This window comes from Anthonomus grandis, chromosome 3, assembly GCF_022605725.1.
Source record: "Anthonomus grandis grandis chromosome 3, icAntGran1.3, whole genome shotgun sequence".
Classification (NCBI taxonomy): Eukaryota; Metazoa; Arthropoda; class Insecta; order Coleoptera; family Curculionidae; genus Anthonomus; species Anthonomus grandis.
Window position 1 is genome coordinate 25,927,919 of NC_065548.1, and position 19,435 is coordinate 25,947,353.

A 19,435-nucleotide genomic window follows, 5' to 3' on the forward strand; every position below is an offset into this window, starting at 1 on the left:
TTGTGTTGTTTATTTCTAGTAAACCTGGAGAGTAGTTGTGACAATGGATATCAAAATTTTAAAATATTTTTATACAGAAATACCTATGGTCTTTACACGGCTTATATCAGCTAGTAAGTTTTACAGATGTATGTTTTAAGATCCATATGGTTTATTTGTGATTATATTTTTTTACTAAGACACATTACAGGCAATAAGCCGGCATCTAACCGTACTTACTGTAATCTTATTTAGACTGAACTTATTTGAAAATTAAAATGTAAAAACATCTTTCCACCCAAGTAAATGCAGGTAATAAAAGTTTTTTAATTAAGGAATTTAATACCTTGAAGATACATCTTGCCATATGAGCAGTGGAATTGTTCTAAAGTTGTCTATAGGAATGAGAAAATAGTAATAATAGTTTATATTTATTAAGCAAATAGATAACTATGCTACATTAATTACCTAAGAAGGCGAAAATTGGCAAAAAGCAACTCTTAACCTTTCCACAAATATTTGAGCAATAAATAGGTACCTATAATAATAGATTACAAAAAATTAAACTTTAAATCACTTAAGATGATTCTTCCAAAAAACATGTTTAAACTTTATTTAAAAATTATATATAAACTCACAGTGAACGCAGGTCCAAAAATATACAGTGCATTCACGATAAAAGGAACGAAGTAAAGGAGAGAAAGGTTCATTTAAAATTTTGGTATTTTTTATTTTATGGACACATCGATTATTATTCTCACTAGCCGGTTTTTTGAAATAAAAATTTCTTCCTCAAAGAGAAAGTATGGCGTCAACATACACATCACATTTTTTTAAATAGGACATCCTGTATATTATGAAGTTTTACAATTCTATGATATATTCTGAATCCTTTTTGTATAGCAAACCATATGTCTAAGGTCAATGGTTTGTCAAATATGACGAAACAGGCTAACGAAACATGAAATTAAAACACAAAAATTTAAAGTAAGTAGACATTATTTTCGAACAGTTTTCAATTTTAGAACTTACTTGATAACTTTTGTTTGTCATTTGTTAGTATAATTATCTTATTAGTTGTCACTGCCATCTTCGTTTTTTAATAAAATGCATTTATCTGAGAAAGAAGGACTTGAAATACTCATGATGATTGGTTTTGGAGACCGGATGCTTGATGTTTTGATGGAGTAGCCACCAAGCTCGTCGGCTGTTATGTTCAATTGACTGCAAAACTTTAGAGAATGCAAAGAAGAGTAAACCACAACGTGTGGCCAATGCCAAAACTACTTTAAAATACTACTGAAAGAGAAAATCTAAGTAAGTTCATACTTAAATATGAATTGGTTCCACGTTTATCATTAATTGGTTGGTTAGTTCTAGATTTTGATAACGCAAAATCAATTCGTGTCTGACTTATACCTAAAGTCTTAATAAATGTACTTTTACATACTTCGACACCTGAAAAATAGTACTGTCTACTAAACTGTCTTTTAGAATCTGCAAAGTAACTACTTTTCTTTTTTATTTCTCTAACACCTGCTTGTAATAACGCGCATCTAGCTTCATATGATCCAGCCAACCAAAATTTTTCAAATTCCGCTTGCCGAATTTCTGCAGACACTTTTTCGGTATACTTCTTCCGACAAGTGCAATTAAAATTTGTGAATTTTCTGGCCGCAACTTTTTTTCCTTTTCCAATAAAATGATTTTGATTGGTATTGGCTTTGTTCTTTCGAATCTGCATATTTTGGTCAAGATGTTTTCTTTTTCTTCCTTGCAAAATGAACACCTTCGTTTTCAAAAAATCATTTTTTTCCGTGATGGGAAAAAAATTTGGGTGCTAAAATGTCACTTTATCAGTGGCCGCTCGCGCCCTGTAATCTAAGGTAGGCGACATATTATTATAACAGTGTGCACACCGAGTAGCCCGAGTTCCCCCTCCCCCCGCTTTTTCGGGATTTAAAAAAAAAATTGTGGTGCCACGGCCACTTTTCATTAATAATTTACTAATATTAAGAAAAAAATAACGTTTTCGAAATCTTTTAAAAAAAATTACCTAAAAATAATATATTTTTTTAAAATTTAGATTTCAATCAACAAAAAAAAATGCGGAAACAAAAAAAACAAAATGAAACACACCTTTACAAAGTTGTATGAATTCAAATTATGATCGTGATGTGATCGTGAATTTTTGTGTTATATCCATATTTCATTTAATTTCACTAAATCCTTAGATATGTCTATACACTACCTACTGATATTGATAGATACCTACTATAAGATGCAAAGATGCAGTAAATATTTTTCTATATTATAAATAAATTCAAATAAATAAATTTTTATTAACATAGATCTTTTTTACTTACTTACCAAAAATGCATGGTTATTTAATTATGCACCTTTGGGCTTATGTAGTTTTCTTCTTTTTAATACTATTTCTAAAAAAGATTAAAGTTGAATACTATATAACTAAAAAATATCATAATATTCTTATACTTAACATAGATTTTGTTTTTAACTTTTGGTTTTTTAAATTTGTTTTTGTTTTTTTTTTAGTTTTTTATTTTAGTTGTAAAACAACTAATTTTTATAAATAAGGTTTATTCTTCTGTCCTTTAAAAGTGCAAACCTATTAGGCGGCGCCTACCTTGCCTACCCTGACGAGCCGCCGCTGCACTTTATGAAGTTACTTATTACCCCGAGAAAAAAGTAATAAAAAAATTACACATTTTTTTCCTTTGTATAATAAATAACGATTGTTTGTGTTTCACATTTCAGTACTTTCAAAGAAGGGTGTCCAATGAAACTCAGATTTGCATTATCGGAATGTGGCCAATATCTTGTTGCAGCAGAGGTTTTCCTGCAGCATTCTCATGATGTAACAGAGGCTTTATTTAAGTCTTTTCCATAACAAAGAAAACTTCAAAGTGATGATGGTGTTAAAAGAATATGTTACCAATAAAACTGGAAAAATTGTTACTTTAAAAGATTTAATAAATCTACATGATTTAGCAGGATTTGCAGAGTTAAACAAGAATAGAAGGAGACTCCACTGTAGAAATTGTAGTGAATGAAAATAATGAGTTAGTAGGGTTATATTATGCTGACAGAGATATGAAAAGATACTTTAAATTTTACCCTGAATTTCTTCTTTGTAATGCAACATATAAGTTGAACAATCTAAGAATGCCTCTATATTTACTAATTATTATTGACGGAAATGGACATTGTGAAATAGTGGCCACTTTTTTGATGGCTTCTGAAACAGCTGAAGCAATTAGAAAAATGCTAGAAATTTTTAAGGCATCAAATCCAAATTGGCATATGACCCATACAATCATGACGGATAAAGACATGACTGAAAGAAAGGCATTTACCGAAGAATTTCCTAATGCCAAACTACTGCTCTGTCTTTTTCATACTCTGAAGGCATTCAGAACTAATATCACAACAGAGGCAATGAGTATATCTGCTGTACAAAGACAAGAATGTTTAAATATTTGTCAAAAAATGGCCTATTCATACACCGAAGAGGAATATTTTAAAAACTATGATCTCCTAATAGCATAATGTACCAAAGGTTTTAAACTACTTTAATGAAAATTGGCATAACATACGGACAGAATGGGTTGAGGGGTTTAAGAAAAGTGCTGTTACCTTTAACAATAGTACAACTAATCACTTAGAGTCTTTGAATCAAAAAATCAAATAAGTTTGCTCGAAATTTAACAATATAAATGCATTTTATGAAGATTTTTTAACGTTCATTAAAATTCTTCGCAGTGAAAAGGATCACGCTGTTCAAATAGGTCTAGCCAAAATGCCCGTGACGGATTTTCAAGCAAACTCTGTAGAGGGAAGGTATCTAAAACTGGTAACACCCTATGCCTTCCATTTTATACAAAGGCAACTTGAGTTAAGCATGAAAGTGGATGTTCTAAATTTAAATGAATTTAATAATCTAGAATATACAGTGAAAACACGTACATATGGAGAACTTTCTATAACACAAAGTGACTGTCCATGTGGATTTCGGAAGGATATGAATCTGCCTTGCAAACATATTTTTGCAGTAAGGCGAAAAATGGAGTTAAGTCTGTATTGTGAGAACTTAGTTGCCAAGCGATTTCAAAAGTCTCATTAGATTAAGAGTCACGCTAATGACTTTGGAGGTGAAAAGGAAAATATGGAAGAAGACCATCCTATTGGGACTATAAAGATTAAAAATCATGTAAAGGTTTTATCTCAGCAACAAAAATACAAATTAGCCATGAATGCATGTCATAAATTAGCCAATGTTGTTTCAGAATGTGGTGCTAAGAAATTTGAGCACTACATTACAGTTATAAATAATCTATGTGACATGGCGAATCATTACAAAGACGTAATAGTAATAGAACATTGAAAATATGAGTTAGTTATTGTTTGGTTTCTTTCTATTCTACAATAATTCACTTATTTTCTATTTATATTTTAGATATTTTATCTCCACAATCAAATGCTGGCGAAACCGAGGGCGAAACGGTCCTATGTGATAGTAGTCCTTTAGACTTAACCGACGGCGATGTCCTGGTGAATCAACAGAAAGACGTAGTGGTAGAAGTTATTGAAAATATTGGTAATGTTACTATTTTATTTCCGTAGTTCGTTTTAGTATCTATTATTGTTTTTTCAGAAACTTCAGATCCACAATCAAATATTAAGGAAACAGTCATATATGATTGTTGTCTTTTAGATTTATCCGAACAGAATAACGTAGTAGAAGTCTAGAAGTTATTAAAAATATAGGTATTTGTTATTATGTCATTTTGTCAGTTATTTTTATAAGTATTTATTTGCTAATCACTTTCCAGAAACTTCATACTCACAATTAGATGCTGACATGAACATGAATATGATTATTACAAATAATGAAATAAACTCATCAGAACTATCAGAAGGTAATCATCTTGAAAAGTGCAATCAATTGTGCAACGTAAAATTGCCTCTCAAAATGAAAAGAAGAGGCCGTCCTAGGGGCATTAGTACCACCGTTGTAGGTCTGAGGAAGAAACGTGGAAAGTCACAAAAAAGTATTAAGTTTGTAATTATTGTTTTTATTACTTTCATGTTAAATAAATAATAATTTTTACATTATTACGTATTAATAATTTTTTAATAGTTTTTTACTCAATAAAAATTGATATTTCCTATAAACTTTATATAAGCAAGCATCTTTCGTTCTGTTTGTTTTTTTTTGTTGTGATGTTTCGAGTGCGGTCGGCAGAATAATAGTTTTGTATATTCTGCCGACCAAGCGGTCGGTAGACTAGCGGAATACACTAAACAGCCGAACGGTCGGTAGACTATACACTTCCGATTTAAATTCAGCCAGCCAATGGTTTAAAAATATCACTTATTAATACATCCAAGTGTCATAACTTTTACATTTACACGAAAATACCAATTTTTCAAAATAATGACACAATATCTAATTTAGCGATTAGTAGGAAATAGAATTATAAATATAAGTATTGGAACGCATCTTTAACAAAATTTAAAACATAGCGAACATTTAGTGAAAATTAATATATCGCTGTATAAGCATAAAATTTATTATTATTATTTTTTAATTGACACCCCTATTTTGGTATATAATACACTAGTAATAGAGCCCATTTAGAATATGCTGTTGTCCTATGGAGGCTAAAAGCTGAATCCAGTAGTAACCTGATAGAGTAAGTCCAAGAGTGATTCCTAAGTATGCAAAAAGCTTATATGATCTATAAGAATATGCTAAGCTATTGTAAAATTCTGATAAATTATATTAAGCATAGAGAATTAACAACTTTAGATTGTTTTTTATGGGCCATTATACTACTTAACAAAACTTTAGAAGAATGTAATGTGATATCAACTATATTAGTTTATCCATATGGCGAATTAAGCTGTCCTTTGACTAATTTATTTATTTGTTGTAATAAGTTAGTTACTTTAACACCTATTTATAGAGGGTATCCCGAAAGTACTGGGACATAGAACAACAGTAGATTCCTTACGTCAAAATAATGTGATTGAGGTCAACTTGCCTTATCATAACTTTAATAGCAACTGAAATACAGGGTGTCAAAGTATTATTTGATTTATCGTTTTTTTCTTATAGGTCCTGAACCAATTGACATTGATTGACATGACATTTAAAACACAGGAGTCTTTTAAAAAGAAAAAAGAAAATGTCGTATACAGTTTTCGTATTTTCGGTAGAGGGCGCTCGTTGCGTTTGTTTTTACTTTTTTAGAACCCCTAACTTTTTTTCAGCCCTGCATATCGGTTTAAAAAGTATTAAAATAAATTCCTTTTTTAATTTTACATAAAAAATGTATATCTTATTAAAGTCGCTGGGACTAACCATTTTCGACATAATCACCATTTTTCAGAAAAAAATTTAAAATAATATTTATTTACTACTTTATTTAAATCGCATCTTTGGGAGTTGGCGTTGGAGACAAGTGTTTGTATTATTTATGTCAAACTTTTTGAATGTCATATAAAACTTTTAAAACGAGTAAAAAAGTTTTTCTCTTAAGTTTAATCATTTTAAGTAATGCGTAGCCATAATTTGTTTACCAATTTGGAGATGGCAATATTTCCAGATAGACAACAATCAAACCATAAATTATTCCAAAGAATTTATAGCCGACTATAGGAGAAACTGGATCATTTCGGCCAAAAATGCCAGTTTTATCATTATTTATCTGTATATTCGGCCAAAAATATTTTTTGGGCGGCCCAAAAAATATTTCCCAAGCAAAGGAAGAAGAAATTTTAGTCGGCGTAGCAGAAAATCCCGGGTCAAGTACTAGGCGAATAGCGGCAGCTACGGGTGTAAGCAAATCATGTGTCGTTAAAGTACTTCAGAAAGAAGACCTCTATCCATACCACTTTACACCAGTTCAGTTTTTGATCTCACCAGATTTGCCAGCCAGAATACAGTTTTGTCGTCAGTTTAAAAATATGCAAAATGCAGATCCAATGCTTATTAGCAGAGTGTTCACAGACGAGGCTACATTTACTAGACGCGGCGTATTTAACTTGTGTTCTAAATGTTCATATGTGGGATACTGAAAACCCCCATTCAGTTGTCATTTCCAGCATGCATTTAAAGTTAACATTTGGTGTGGTATTATTGGAAACCATATAATAGGCCTTCATGAACTACCACCTAATTTGAACGGAGACTCGTTTAGGCCGAACATGTATCTTATGCAAGATGGGGCGTCAGCGCATTTTTCTCGATAGGTACGCAATTACCTTGACAAACAATATCCCGAACGTTGGATTTGGCCAAGCCAAAGCAAAGGTCCTTGCTTTGGCTTGCGCGTAGTCCAGACTTAAACCCCATGGACTTCTGTATTTGGGGATATTTGAAATCCATTGTTTATGATAGTCCTATAAATAATCTAAATGAACTAAATGTAAAAATTCTAAATTCTGTAAATATGTTAAAACATAATGAGGATCTTCTTTTTAAAATACGGCAGTCATTTGTTAAACGTATTTCAAAATGCATTGAAGTTAATGGAGGGCATTTTGAAGTTATAGTAGCGTTATTTGTATGTTTCTTTGTTTATTATTGTTTTTGGTATATTTGTTTGAAAATAAAATATAAAAAAAAATAAATAAATATCATTTACTTTGGTTATGATATAAGAATTAACAAAAAAGTCGTAATATTTTTTTTATTTAGTAACTATTTTAATTTTACATAAATATCAATAATCTTAGGTATTAATTTTATTTTATTTAGGATTGCATGGCTAAAAATCTAGTAAATTTAAGTCATTCACATATTATGAAAACCTAAAAGTGCTATTATTTCGAAAATGGTTGCTCCTAGCTACTTTAATAAATACTAATAAGGTATACATACTTAATTATTTTGTTACTTTTCAAACCAATATACGGAGCTGCAAAAAAGTTAGGGGATTTAAAATAAAAAAAATTAATGCAACGAGCGCCCTCTACTGAAAACACGAAAACTGTATACGAAATTTTCTTTTTAAAAGACTCGTATGTTCTAAATTTCATGTCAGTGTGTCATTTGGTTCAGGACCTATGAGAAAAAAACGATAAATCAAATAATACTTTGACACCCTGTATTTCAGTTACTATTAAAGTTAGGATAAGGCAAGTTGACCTCAATCACATTATTTTGTAAGGAATATACGGTTGTTCTATGTCCCATTACTTTCGGGACACCCTGTATATGTAGGTGTAATTTGACTGTAAAACTTCCTTATCTTTAAGGCAGTAGCACTCCAAGAGAATATTTTAATTTAGTTTTCTTTTTAACAGTTGTTTTGGAACAAAACTTTTTTTGTTGAAGTTCTTTATGCAAAATCTAGAGAGCGAAATATAAAAAGCCTTTTTGTCAAATATTTATCTTTTTTTAAAAAGATACGTGGTTGACGTTTGTATCATTTAAAATGTAGAAGATAACTTGGAGGATGTAATATGTTATTTTCGTGACCCAGTTAATTGTTTTAAGTTTTTTAGATTTAGTTCGATATAGGACCAAATAAAATTTCAAGCGTTTTAAAATTTTCTTTATTTTTAGAAATAAGCCTTTCGTTGTAAACCAGAACATTAATATAACTTTAAGATTTATTTTTAGGGAAGGATATATTTCTTTGCAGAACACATATTTAGAATATAGGTATCCAAATTAACCACGTAATACCTCAGACATGGCAGTTTTGAAATGGGAACTTTTGAAAGTTTCAGATAAACAACATAACTTATTACAATATCAGGAAACGTGGTCTCCCATGAAACAATTTGGAAAGGCTTGGAGATTTCCACATTGTTTCTGCCGATAGAAACCAATTCTAGTATAGAATTTGGATTTTCTAATCTAAAAAATCCAAATTCCAGATTTACAGTAAAATAACGTAAATAATGCAAAATAAAAACAACAATGAGAAGTTTTGTAATCTGATGTGATCAGATGAAAGTTTTGTAATCTGATGTTGAAAATAAAAAGAGTATATTCTTGACTTAAAAGTCAAGTGTTTCTTTACAATATTTATGTATTTTGTTAATTTAATACATTAATTTTTCTCTTGAGCCGGAACGGCTCTGATGTTACTAATACCTGCCAATAGGTTCAAAAAGTTCCAGTCGTAGTTTATTGATAATTCTACACATTTTTTAAAAGCTCAACTAAAATAAAACAAAACGTACTAAACATTCACTTATATTAAGGATATATGGCTTAAGCTTTTAACTATAGTACCTGATAGAGAATATTTTTATTTCACCGCGTTTGTATTATTTAATATTATATAATTTACAAGAAAGATTTTTAGTTAGGTAGTCATTATTTTTTAATTTTATAAGGTCTCTTCATAGCACACTTTTCTCCAGTTTTGGTTCGTTTCCATTTCATTCGCCTATTTTGAAACCACACCTTTACCTAAAAAGAAAGAAACTAAAGAAATAATTTTAAATAAAAAGGAAACTGAAAAATTGCTCCCAATCATTAATTTATATGATATAATATATAATGACATTAATATTTATATGAGCAAGGAGAAAACTAAACTCAAAGTCTTATAAACATTATTTCCTTTATTTGTTAAAGTATATAGCATTTAAGTACGTACTGATAGTTAGCACTAACTTGAGTAATAATTATAATACTAATAAGCCATACTTGGCTGAGCTTAATCTAAAAAGTAGCTAAAAAAGCTAAAAAGGGATATTAATTTCAAAATAGTCTCCATATACTTTTCACTGTAGAAGCTATTCTTTTAACAGGACTATTTAGTAAATAAGTTGTTCTGCAAAAGGGAATATAGAGAAGCGCCTGACCTCGTGTTGTATAAGAAGATACAAATAAAGAAAAAAAGGTACAGACATTCTGCATTCAGACTTCTAACCATACCATTCAGAACTTTAAATGCAATGCAAACATCAAAGAACTGCCTTCTGCTTGATAACGAGAACTCTAATAGGACATGGTCTCAGAACAGGTAAAATCCAGGCTAGACTTCATGAGAGCATTGGCAAACGCGCTAGACTTGCGCTGCACATTTTCAAGCCTTTCATATGAATCGAAAAATCAGGTGACCAAATTATATTGGAGAATTCAAGAAGAGATCTCACTAAGTGAATATCTAGTGTATTCAATGCTGACATATTGTTAAAGTCTTTGCAAGATCTTTTGACAAATCCAAGCAGCTTATTAGCTTTATTTATAGTATCTTCAAAGTGGTGGGAGAAAATACGACTTGGTTCAAAAAAGCAGCCAAACTTCTGACTGAGTCAAGCTGCTTCAAGGGGATACGATCAATAACATATAAACAAGGAGGGGAGATCCTTAAATGAATATACTTAAATAAACATACGTTTCTCAATATTTAATGACATTTCATTCAACTTACACTACAAAACACTATGTTTATCTGTCTAAGCACTAACTGATCCTGAAAGGAGGAAATACGTCAAAAAAAAATTTCAAAAATTCAAGGAATAGTAACAACTCAGGTTCCAATTGGGAGCCAAGGCCATAGCCAAGAGCCAAGGATACATAGGCTGAATAACAATGGACCTTAGGTTGGACCCTTGAGGGACTTTTGAAGTTGTCGAAAATGGGTTGGACAAAGAACCACCAGTGTTAACCCGCTGCTTTCTATTGGTCAGATAAGACTTAATTCAAAGTAAAAGGGACCTGCTGATGCCAAGATCTGAAATATGAGAGATAAGAATATTATGGTTGAATTTATCGAAGGCTTTAAGACATACTAAAGTCCGTGTATATCGCATGTTTCATTATCATCGCCTAAAGATTTATGATATATTTAAGATATAGTTGATAAAAACTAACAAGTTTGTATCCACTGAACGACCTCTAGTGCATCCATGTTGTTAATCTTCAATTATTTACATATTTAGATAGGTATGTCTTTTCTGTTACTTAGCGTTCTGTTCTGTATCATTTAATTTTGATAATTTTATTTAGGTCTAATGATGCCCTAATACGGCGAAACGCGTAATCTAAAATAGACGCTTAATTTATGAGACTTAGACTTTGAGTTTACTTTCTCCCTCCTTTGGTCATATACTTAAGTCTCTTTGAGAGTAATGGATGATTATTTTGAATTTGAGAATAGTGGATGAATGTTTCGAATAAGAAATCTAGGTCTTACCTGTCTTTCTGTTAGGTCCAAAGCGACAGCTATTTCATATCTTCGCAACCTAGTCAAGTAATTTGACCTTAAGAACTCCTTTTCTAGCTCCTTTATTTGATTTTTTGTGAATGCAGTCCTTTCTTTTCTTTGCTTATGGGCGGAAGTCGGTTCCAACTCTAAAAAATTAAAAAAATGTGAATTCTTCTTTTTAATGGCGTGTAATATTAAATATGGTAGAAATTTAGTTTTGTTTTAAAAAGCGTGTCAAGAGAAGGTTTAGCTTGAGAAGCTTTTACATATTACTTTAACCCAGTAGTACATTACAATTTCTTTAACCAGGTAGTACATTTGGGTAAACAAAATGACCCAGAAATACTATTTTATTACGTTAACTTTTTTTTTAACTATCCGTAAAATCCGTATTATGTATTTGGAAACTGTTTATTTAGACATGATTTAAAAGCATATAACACACTGGTTTAAAAATTACCTTAACGTACAAATAATACATAAATATGATGTGGTTAAGATCATCTAACATTACGTAGATATAATAAAACTATGTTTTATTTATATTTATTTATTTATTTACAGACACTGTTTAAAAACACAGTTACACGGATATAAAAAAATAAAAATAACGCAGCTTATGGCAGCTTAACAATAATAAACAATTTCTGTTAATAATAAGTAATCACATACTATAACAACCCATTTCTATTTTTTCTAAAACTAGCCAAGGATTTGGGAAATAGATCAATCAATATTCTCTGAAATAGCATAATAATTATGACACGTTGCATGTCAAGATAAAAACCTCAAAACTACAAGTACCATTTATCATTTATGCGAAAATTGAAGCGTAGTCAAATAAAATTTAATTTTTGAAGTAGATAAAGAAAGTCTAACGTTGTTCATGCCAGTGAAATATAACAACTTTGTGCAAAAACTATTGAAAACTGAATAAAACTGTGAAACATAGTATTTCCTGTTAAACACGGCAACGCCGCACCGCGCAAGTATCCATGGCTGCTGCTGCTTCATGTTCCGTGACATCGCGGCGCGTCAAAAGGAGACAGATAGACAGACACAATCAAGACTCGCAAGAAACGATTACGCGTCAAACAAATCGAGTTCTTTTTAATTTTAATTTCCGCTGTTACTAAACCTAATTACCAATTTTGTATGTAGTTAATAAATACTATTTTTATTCTAACTACCGGGTTTAATTTGCGTAAACAAGAGCAAGTTACAAGAAATACAGTCCACTTCGAAGACAAAACATGAGTTTTGTCTTCTTCCTAACGAGCCGCATCAAATAGACAATAAAATCCAGTCAGAAAACAAGAAATTTCCTCGATTGCACGGGCCGGTTTAAGTTCATCGCTATCGCTAATCCGCAAAAGGGGTTCAATTAAGGGTTCTCTTACGGTTTTTACTAAATTTATAGATCAAAAACAGGAGAGTATTTTGCGGGGGCAAGTTTTAAGTGATGAAGAAATTATTCAAATTCAAGAAAGATTGTCGCGAATTGAAATTTTTTATCAAGATTATTTGACAATACAAGATGATATCGAGGCAAGTGTTGCATTGGCTCTTTTAAATGACCAATATACCGAGCGTGCGTTATTGGACGAGTCCTATTTTGCAATAATAGCTAAAGCAAAAAACATTTTAAATTCAGCGAGTAAAAATGATGATGTTGGGTCAGTGCACTCATATCATTCAAATGCTAGGTCAAGTTCAAGTCCAAAATTTGATTTAGGTGGGGTTAAATTGCCAGTGATTCCCCTACCCAAATTTAGCGGTATTTTTCATGAGTGGCTAGAGTATAAAGAAACCTTTCAATCCTTGGTTCATGAAAATGAATCCTTATCCGCCATTCAAAAATACCATTACTTAAGGGCTTCTTTAGAAGGCAGTGCAGCGCAAATTTTAAAAGCTATCGAGTTTACCGCAAATGGTTATATCGTTGCATGGGATACCTTAAATAATTGGTTTAACAATTCAAAATTATTGATTCATAATCACATCAAAGCTTTATTTACTCTAGAAAATATTCAGAAGGAATCCTCGGGTAGAATTCGAAAAATTATTGATGATGTATCAAAGCACCTAAGGTCACTAGAACAATTAAATCAACAAGTTAGGGAATGGGATCCTTTACTTATCTATATGGTAAGTTCTAAGCTCGATCCAAATACCATTAGTGAATGGGAAAAATATTCAATTACATTAAATTCACCTACGCTAGAAAATTTAAAAATATTTTTAACTAATCGGGCTGACTTTTTAGAAACTCTCGAGTATAAAACAAACATGAAATTAGCACAGGATGATAGACAGGGTAAACGAGATAGCAAGCCACGTTTTTCCTCTAGGTCTCTAGTTACGTCTACTTCTACTATTTCATGTTACCATTGCAAGAAAGATCATTCTATTTATGTCTGCGAAGATTTTCTTAAACTTTCTGTCAAAAAACGCATCGACTTTGTTAATAGGGCCAAGTTGTGTCAGAACTGCTTACGCCAGCATCCACCTAAAAGATGTAGAGGGGGCACTTGTAGGAAATGTCAGTTGTGGCACAATACTTTATTGCATGAAGATAAAGGTGAGTCTGTATCGCAGGAGCAAAATGCTGATAATAGTAGCTATGAAACACCTCAAGTCGAGCCAGTTTTAACTAGTACTGTGTCCAAATCAAGTAAGCGTGTTACATTGTTATCAACAGCTCGTGTTCAAGTTCTGGATAAGTTTGGCATTCCTCACACTGTGCGTGCTTTGCTAGATTCTGGATCCATGTCTTCCTTTATCACTAAAAACTTGTGTGATACTTTAGGACTGGACACATTCGATGCAAATTTAAATACATTTGGCATATCAAATTCACTTACCAAGGTGCGCAATAAATGTCAAGTTGACTTGAGCTCGTTATATACCAATTTTAAAGCTAAGCTTATGTGTTTTATTCTTCCTGAAATAACAAATGTCACCCCAGGTTTTGAGATTAATCTAGAATCCTTAAATATACCACACAATCTACATCTTAACGATGAAACTTTTAACAGGCCAGGAGCAGTCGAACTTTTGATTGGCTGTGATCTTTTCTGGAGTTTGTTGAAAACAGGTAGGTTGTCAGGTGGTAAATATAGCCCTACAATTCAAGAAACTGAACTTGGATGGATTGTAGCAGGACCAATGGGAGAAATTGAAACAAGAGAGCAGGAAAAAGATGTTTGTTGCAACTTAAGCACTAACCAAAAATTGCATGATTTAGTTTCAAAGTTCTGGGAAGTCGAGGAGGTAAATCAAGTCAAGCCATTATCCAACGAGGAAACCGAGTGTGAGAAAATTTTTATAGAGACTACAACTAGGAACCATGAAGGTAGGTTTATAGTCAATCTGCCATTAAAGCAGCCAGCCGATTGTCTAGGTGAATCCCGTTCGCAAGTTGAGAAAATGTTTTATAATCTCGAGAAAAGACTGCTAAAAAACGAATCGTTAAGAGTACAATATATTAACTTTATGCAAGAGTATCTATCTTTAAATCACATGACCATTGCTGATTCTAGTTATGTGCCTGGTGGGGTATAATATTTCATGCCTCATCATGGAGTTCTACGACAAGATAGTTTGACAACAAAACTTCGCGTTGTGTTCAATGCCAGTTCACCCTCTAGCAACGGAATATCTCTTAATAATATTTAATTTATAGGTCCAGTTTTACAAGACGACCTTTTGTTAATGTTATTGAGATTCCGCGAAAAGCGTTATGTCATTTCTGCTGACTGCAAAATGATGTACAGACAAGTGCTGATAAATCCCGAGCAAAGAAAGCTTCAGCAAATACTATGGCGAGAAAACCCTACGGAACAACTTAAGGCATACATGCTAAATACAGTAACCTATGGACAAGCAAGTGCAAGTTATTTAGCTATTCGTTGCTTATTCCAGTTAGCCAACGAATGTGCTGACTCCCTTCCTGAGGTTGCTAATGTCATTAGGCGATAATTTTACGTTGATGATCTTCTTTTCAGCTCAGAGTCCATTGAGCATGCGCGCTATGTTTGTCGAGAAATAACACGTATTTTGAGAAGTGGCTGTTTCGAGCTGCGCAAGTGGTATTCCAATGATCCAAGGGTGCTCGATGGAGTTGAAACTGAGGACAAGTCATGCGGCATTTTGACATTTGGCCCACATGAGACTACGAAAACTCTAGGTTTAACTTGGTCCTGCCATAATGACCAGTTGGCATTTTGTATTGATATAAACAATTATAAAACTGATACGAAAAGATCAATATTGTCCCTTACAGCTCGCATTTTCGATCCGTTAGGAATGCTAAGTCCCTGTACCATTCTTGCTAAGATCTTCATGCAAAAATTGTGGTCTGAGAAGCTGCCTTGGGATGAAACTCTTCCAGTAGATCTAGCCGGCCAGTGGGCGAAATTCAAGAACGAGTTACCTTTTTTAAATCAAGTAACCATTGAACGACATGTAGTGTGCCAGGAGCCTCAGTTAATCGAGTTACATGGCTTTGCTGACGTCTCTGAGCGAGCCTATGGGGCATGTACGTAGCATAGATAAAAATAACCAAGTTTTTATAAATCTTTTATGCTCAAAATCCAAGGTTGCACCTATCAAGACTCTTACCACTCCCAGATTAGAATTATGTGCGGCATTATTGCTTGCTCGTCTAGTAAAAAAGGTCACGACGTCTTTAACCATAAAAATCGATAAATTTGTTTATTGGTCCGATTCTTCAATAGTTTTAGCCTGGATCAAAACTAGTGCAAATCTTTTAAAGACATTTGTAGGCACTTGTATAGCGATAATTCAAAATCTCACCAATGATCAAGACTGGAGACATGTGCCCACTCAAGAAAATCCTGCCGATCACTTATCCATAGGATTATATACCAATCAAATTCTAGAAATGGATATGTGGTGGTATGGACCCAAGTTTCTAAAGGCACCTCCTGCTGAATGGCCTACATCTTTATCGAAATTGGATACCGTTCCGGAGTTGAAACCATTTTCCACCACAGTTCTGCCAGCAATTAAAATTGAAGAATTTCCTTTCGAGCGATTTTCACAATTTTCTCGTTTGATTTGCGTTACAGCTTACATTTTGCGATTTAAAAATAATTGTTTAAAACCAATTTCTGATAGAATTCAGGGTCCGCTTCTTATTCAAGAAATAAACCTAGCAAAAAAATATTTAATTAAAGTAGCGCAAAGACAGTCATTTCCATACGAATTTTCATATCTTATTGAAAAGCGTTCTATCGATAGCAAGAGTAAAATTCTCAATTTAACACCATTTCTAGATTCAGATAAAATTATTCGGGTTGGGGGTCGATTAGAATTTTCTAATTTTTTACCAGATAAAAAACATCCAATACTTTTACACTCCAGTCATCCGTTTACTAAGTTATTGTTTGCTTATCAACACCTTAAGTTACTTCACGTTGGACCTCAAGCTTTGTTGTCATCAATAAGAGACGAATTTTGGCCAATTTCGGGACCTAACCTAGCTAGAAGTACTGTTAAACGTTGTATTAGATGTTTTAGATTCAAACCTGATTTTGTTTAACCAATTATGGCTAATTTACCACGCGATCGCACTGTTCCTTCGCCACCCTTTCATGTAACTTAACTTGACTACGCTGGTCCGTTTTTGGTGAGATCAGGATTTGGAAGGTCTCCATCTTGCAAGTTAGAGAAGTGTTACATCTCAGTTTTCGTGTGCTTCACTACAAAGGCATTGCACCTCGAATTGGTTTCTAGTTTAACTTCCAGTTCTTTTATTTTGGCCCTTAGGCGTTTTATTTCGCGAAGAGGAAAGCCCTCTAAAATAGTAAGTGACAACGGCACAACCTTTGTGGGAGCACACCGCGAACTTAAGGATTTTCTAAAATCGCACCAACATGAATTTAAGGGTATCGCTGTAAGTGAAGGAATAGACTGGCAATTTATCTGTCCATACTCACCGCACATGGGGGGTTTATGGGAGAGTGGGGTTAAGAGCGTTAAACATCATATGAAACGTGTCCTTGCAAATGCTCATCTTACCTTTGAAGAGTTTTCTACTACATTGTCACAAATCGAGGCCATCTTAAACTCTCGCCCTCTTTGTCCCCTCTCATCTGAACCTAACGATCTAGTCCCGTTAACCCCTGCTCATTTCCTCATCGGAAGACCTTTGACTGCCGCTCCTGACGAGAACCTTGACGACGTTAAGCTCAATCGACTGTTCAGATTTCAATTGGTGCAGCGGATCTGCCAGCATTTCTGGCGACGTTGGCAACAGGACTACTTATCCGAGTTACAACAAAGGCAAAAGTGGAAGGTGAGCCAAGGTCAATTGTCTATTGGTTCCCTAGTATTAATCAAAGATGATCAAGCTCCGCCGACTGCCTGGAAATTGGGACGACTAGTTCAGCTTCATCCTGGTGCAGATGGAATCTCTCGCATCGCTTCTATTCATACTAGTACCGGATGCATCAAAAGGAGTTTCCAGAAGATATGTCCTTTGCCTTTAAGTGATTTGAAAGTGTAGTCCTTTCAAGGCCGGGGCCATGTTCATGCCAGTGAAATATAACAACTTTGTGCAAAAAACTATTGAAAACTGAATAAAACTGTGAAACATAGTATTTCCTGTTAAACACGGCAACGCCGCACCGCGCAAGTATCCATGGCTGCTGCTGCTTCATGTTCCGTGACATCACGGCGCGTCAAAAAGACAGACACAAAAAGACTCGCGTCAAACGAATCGAATTCTTTTTAATTTTAATTTACGCTGTTACTAAACCGAATTACCAATTTTGTATGTAGTTAATAAATACTATTTTTATTCTAACTACCGGGTTTAATTTGCGTAAACAAGAGCAAGTTACAAGAAATACAGTCCACTTCGAAGACAAAACAAACGTATTGGTAACTTGCTTATGTAAATATATTAATTGGGCACCCTCTCTTTGGTTCTTTCTAAGTAATGTGAATTTAAACCTTTTTAAGAGTTCATCATATAGACAACCCTGAGGAGGATATACTCCACTGCTCGAAACTTAAATATTTTAAAACTTTTCGTTGAACATTCTCTAGGGTAGAACAATGAATATTATAAGTCAGAAACCATACAACGGCTGCAAGCCTAGGATGAACATAACCCAAAAATAGCAACTTAGTAGCACCAATATGTTGAAATTTTTTAGTAGAGTGAATCCAAAAATTTCAGACTCACATGTAGTTGAGTTATAGTATGGTTTAAAAGACATATTGCCATTAAATAGACTCTCACGAGATGTGTAGTTATCTGAACGAGCAAGTAATTCTAGGCCGAATTTATAGTCATACCGACTCGAAGATCCACATATTAGATAATTTGAAGGATAGTCTCAGTAGAAAAAATGATCTAGTATATAGGTGACATCGGCTAGAAAACTGTCATCAATGGTTTCTGCAATAATTGAGTCTTTATAGATTTGATGTTGTAGATCGATTCTTTAAAATTTGTCCTAACTAGTAATTAGTTTATTTTGAAGTGTTAAGAAAAGAAAGTCGTGAAAAATAATTTTACATTTCTTTGAAAAGCTATAAATAATGTCGAATGTCCCCTTTTTTAAATATAAGACTTTATATTATTTTCATATATTAGGTATTTCTTAGTGTTTAATGCATCCATTATAAAATAACTCAAAAACTAGATACACCCGTAATCTCTTGTTTACTTTTGACAATATTCTTAAATCCTTTTGGATCCCTTGGTCTGTCTCCATAAATATAAATATATAATATTGACAACTTAGGCTTATTTTTGATATTCAGTACCCGGAATTTACTTAAAGCTTAAAAATCCCCTAAATGAATATATCGTTTATGCCCCTTTTTTTGTAATTTTTTTTTTGGATACCGCGGAATGGTTAAATCCAAGATGTAATATACAATTTTTCATAAAAAACCCCAAATGCGTCTTTAATACAATGAGAATCCTGCAAAAACTACTTTTAACAACAAATCATAGAGAACAAGAATATTAGCTTTGCGAAAATTACACATAAAATAAGGTAGCCTCACACTATTTTTAGTATTATTACCTATTTTAGGGCTTAAATTTAACGCTAAATCAAGATGTAATCAATTAAACTGCCTTTATCATCCGGAAGAACTCGAGATTTACCAAAACTAAATCCATAATACGGTCGTTAATGTGTTTTTGAAAGTCGTAGAAATTGTCAAAGTAGTAAAATTTAATTTTCAAACTTCCAGTGGCTCTTTTCTTA

General features: G+C 32.9%; 2 protein-coding genes across 3 annotated transcripts in view; both read right to left on the reverse strand.

Annotated features, from left to right (window-relative positions):
• LOC126734340 (aldehyde dehydrogenase, mitochondrial) overlaps nt 1–19,435 on the reverse strand; it is a 144,077-nt gene that overhangs the window by 51,560 nt on the left and 73,082 nt on the right. The gene's annotated exons all lie outside the window — the stretch shown is intronic.
• Nucleotides 9,245–19,435, reverse strand: part of LOC126734342 (homeobox protein Hox-B1) — an 82,551-nt gene continuing 72,360 nt past the window's right edge. For both annotated transcript variants that reach the window (XM_050437922.1, XM_050437923.1), the window contains 2 exons: nt 11,169–11,326; nt 9,245–9,433 (listed from right to left, as the gene is read on the reverse strand). In XM_050437922.1, coding sequence (XP_050293879.1) covers nt 9,338–9,433; nt 11,169–11,326 — 254 coding nt within the window. In that variant the 3' untranslated portion in view covers nt 9,245–9,337. The remainder of the gene's footprint in view (nt 9,434–11,168; nt 11,327–19,435) is intronic.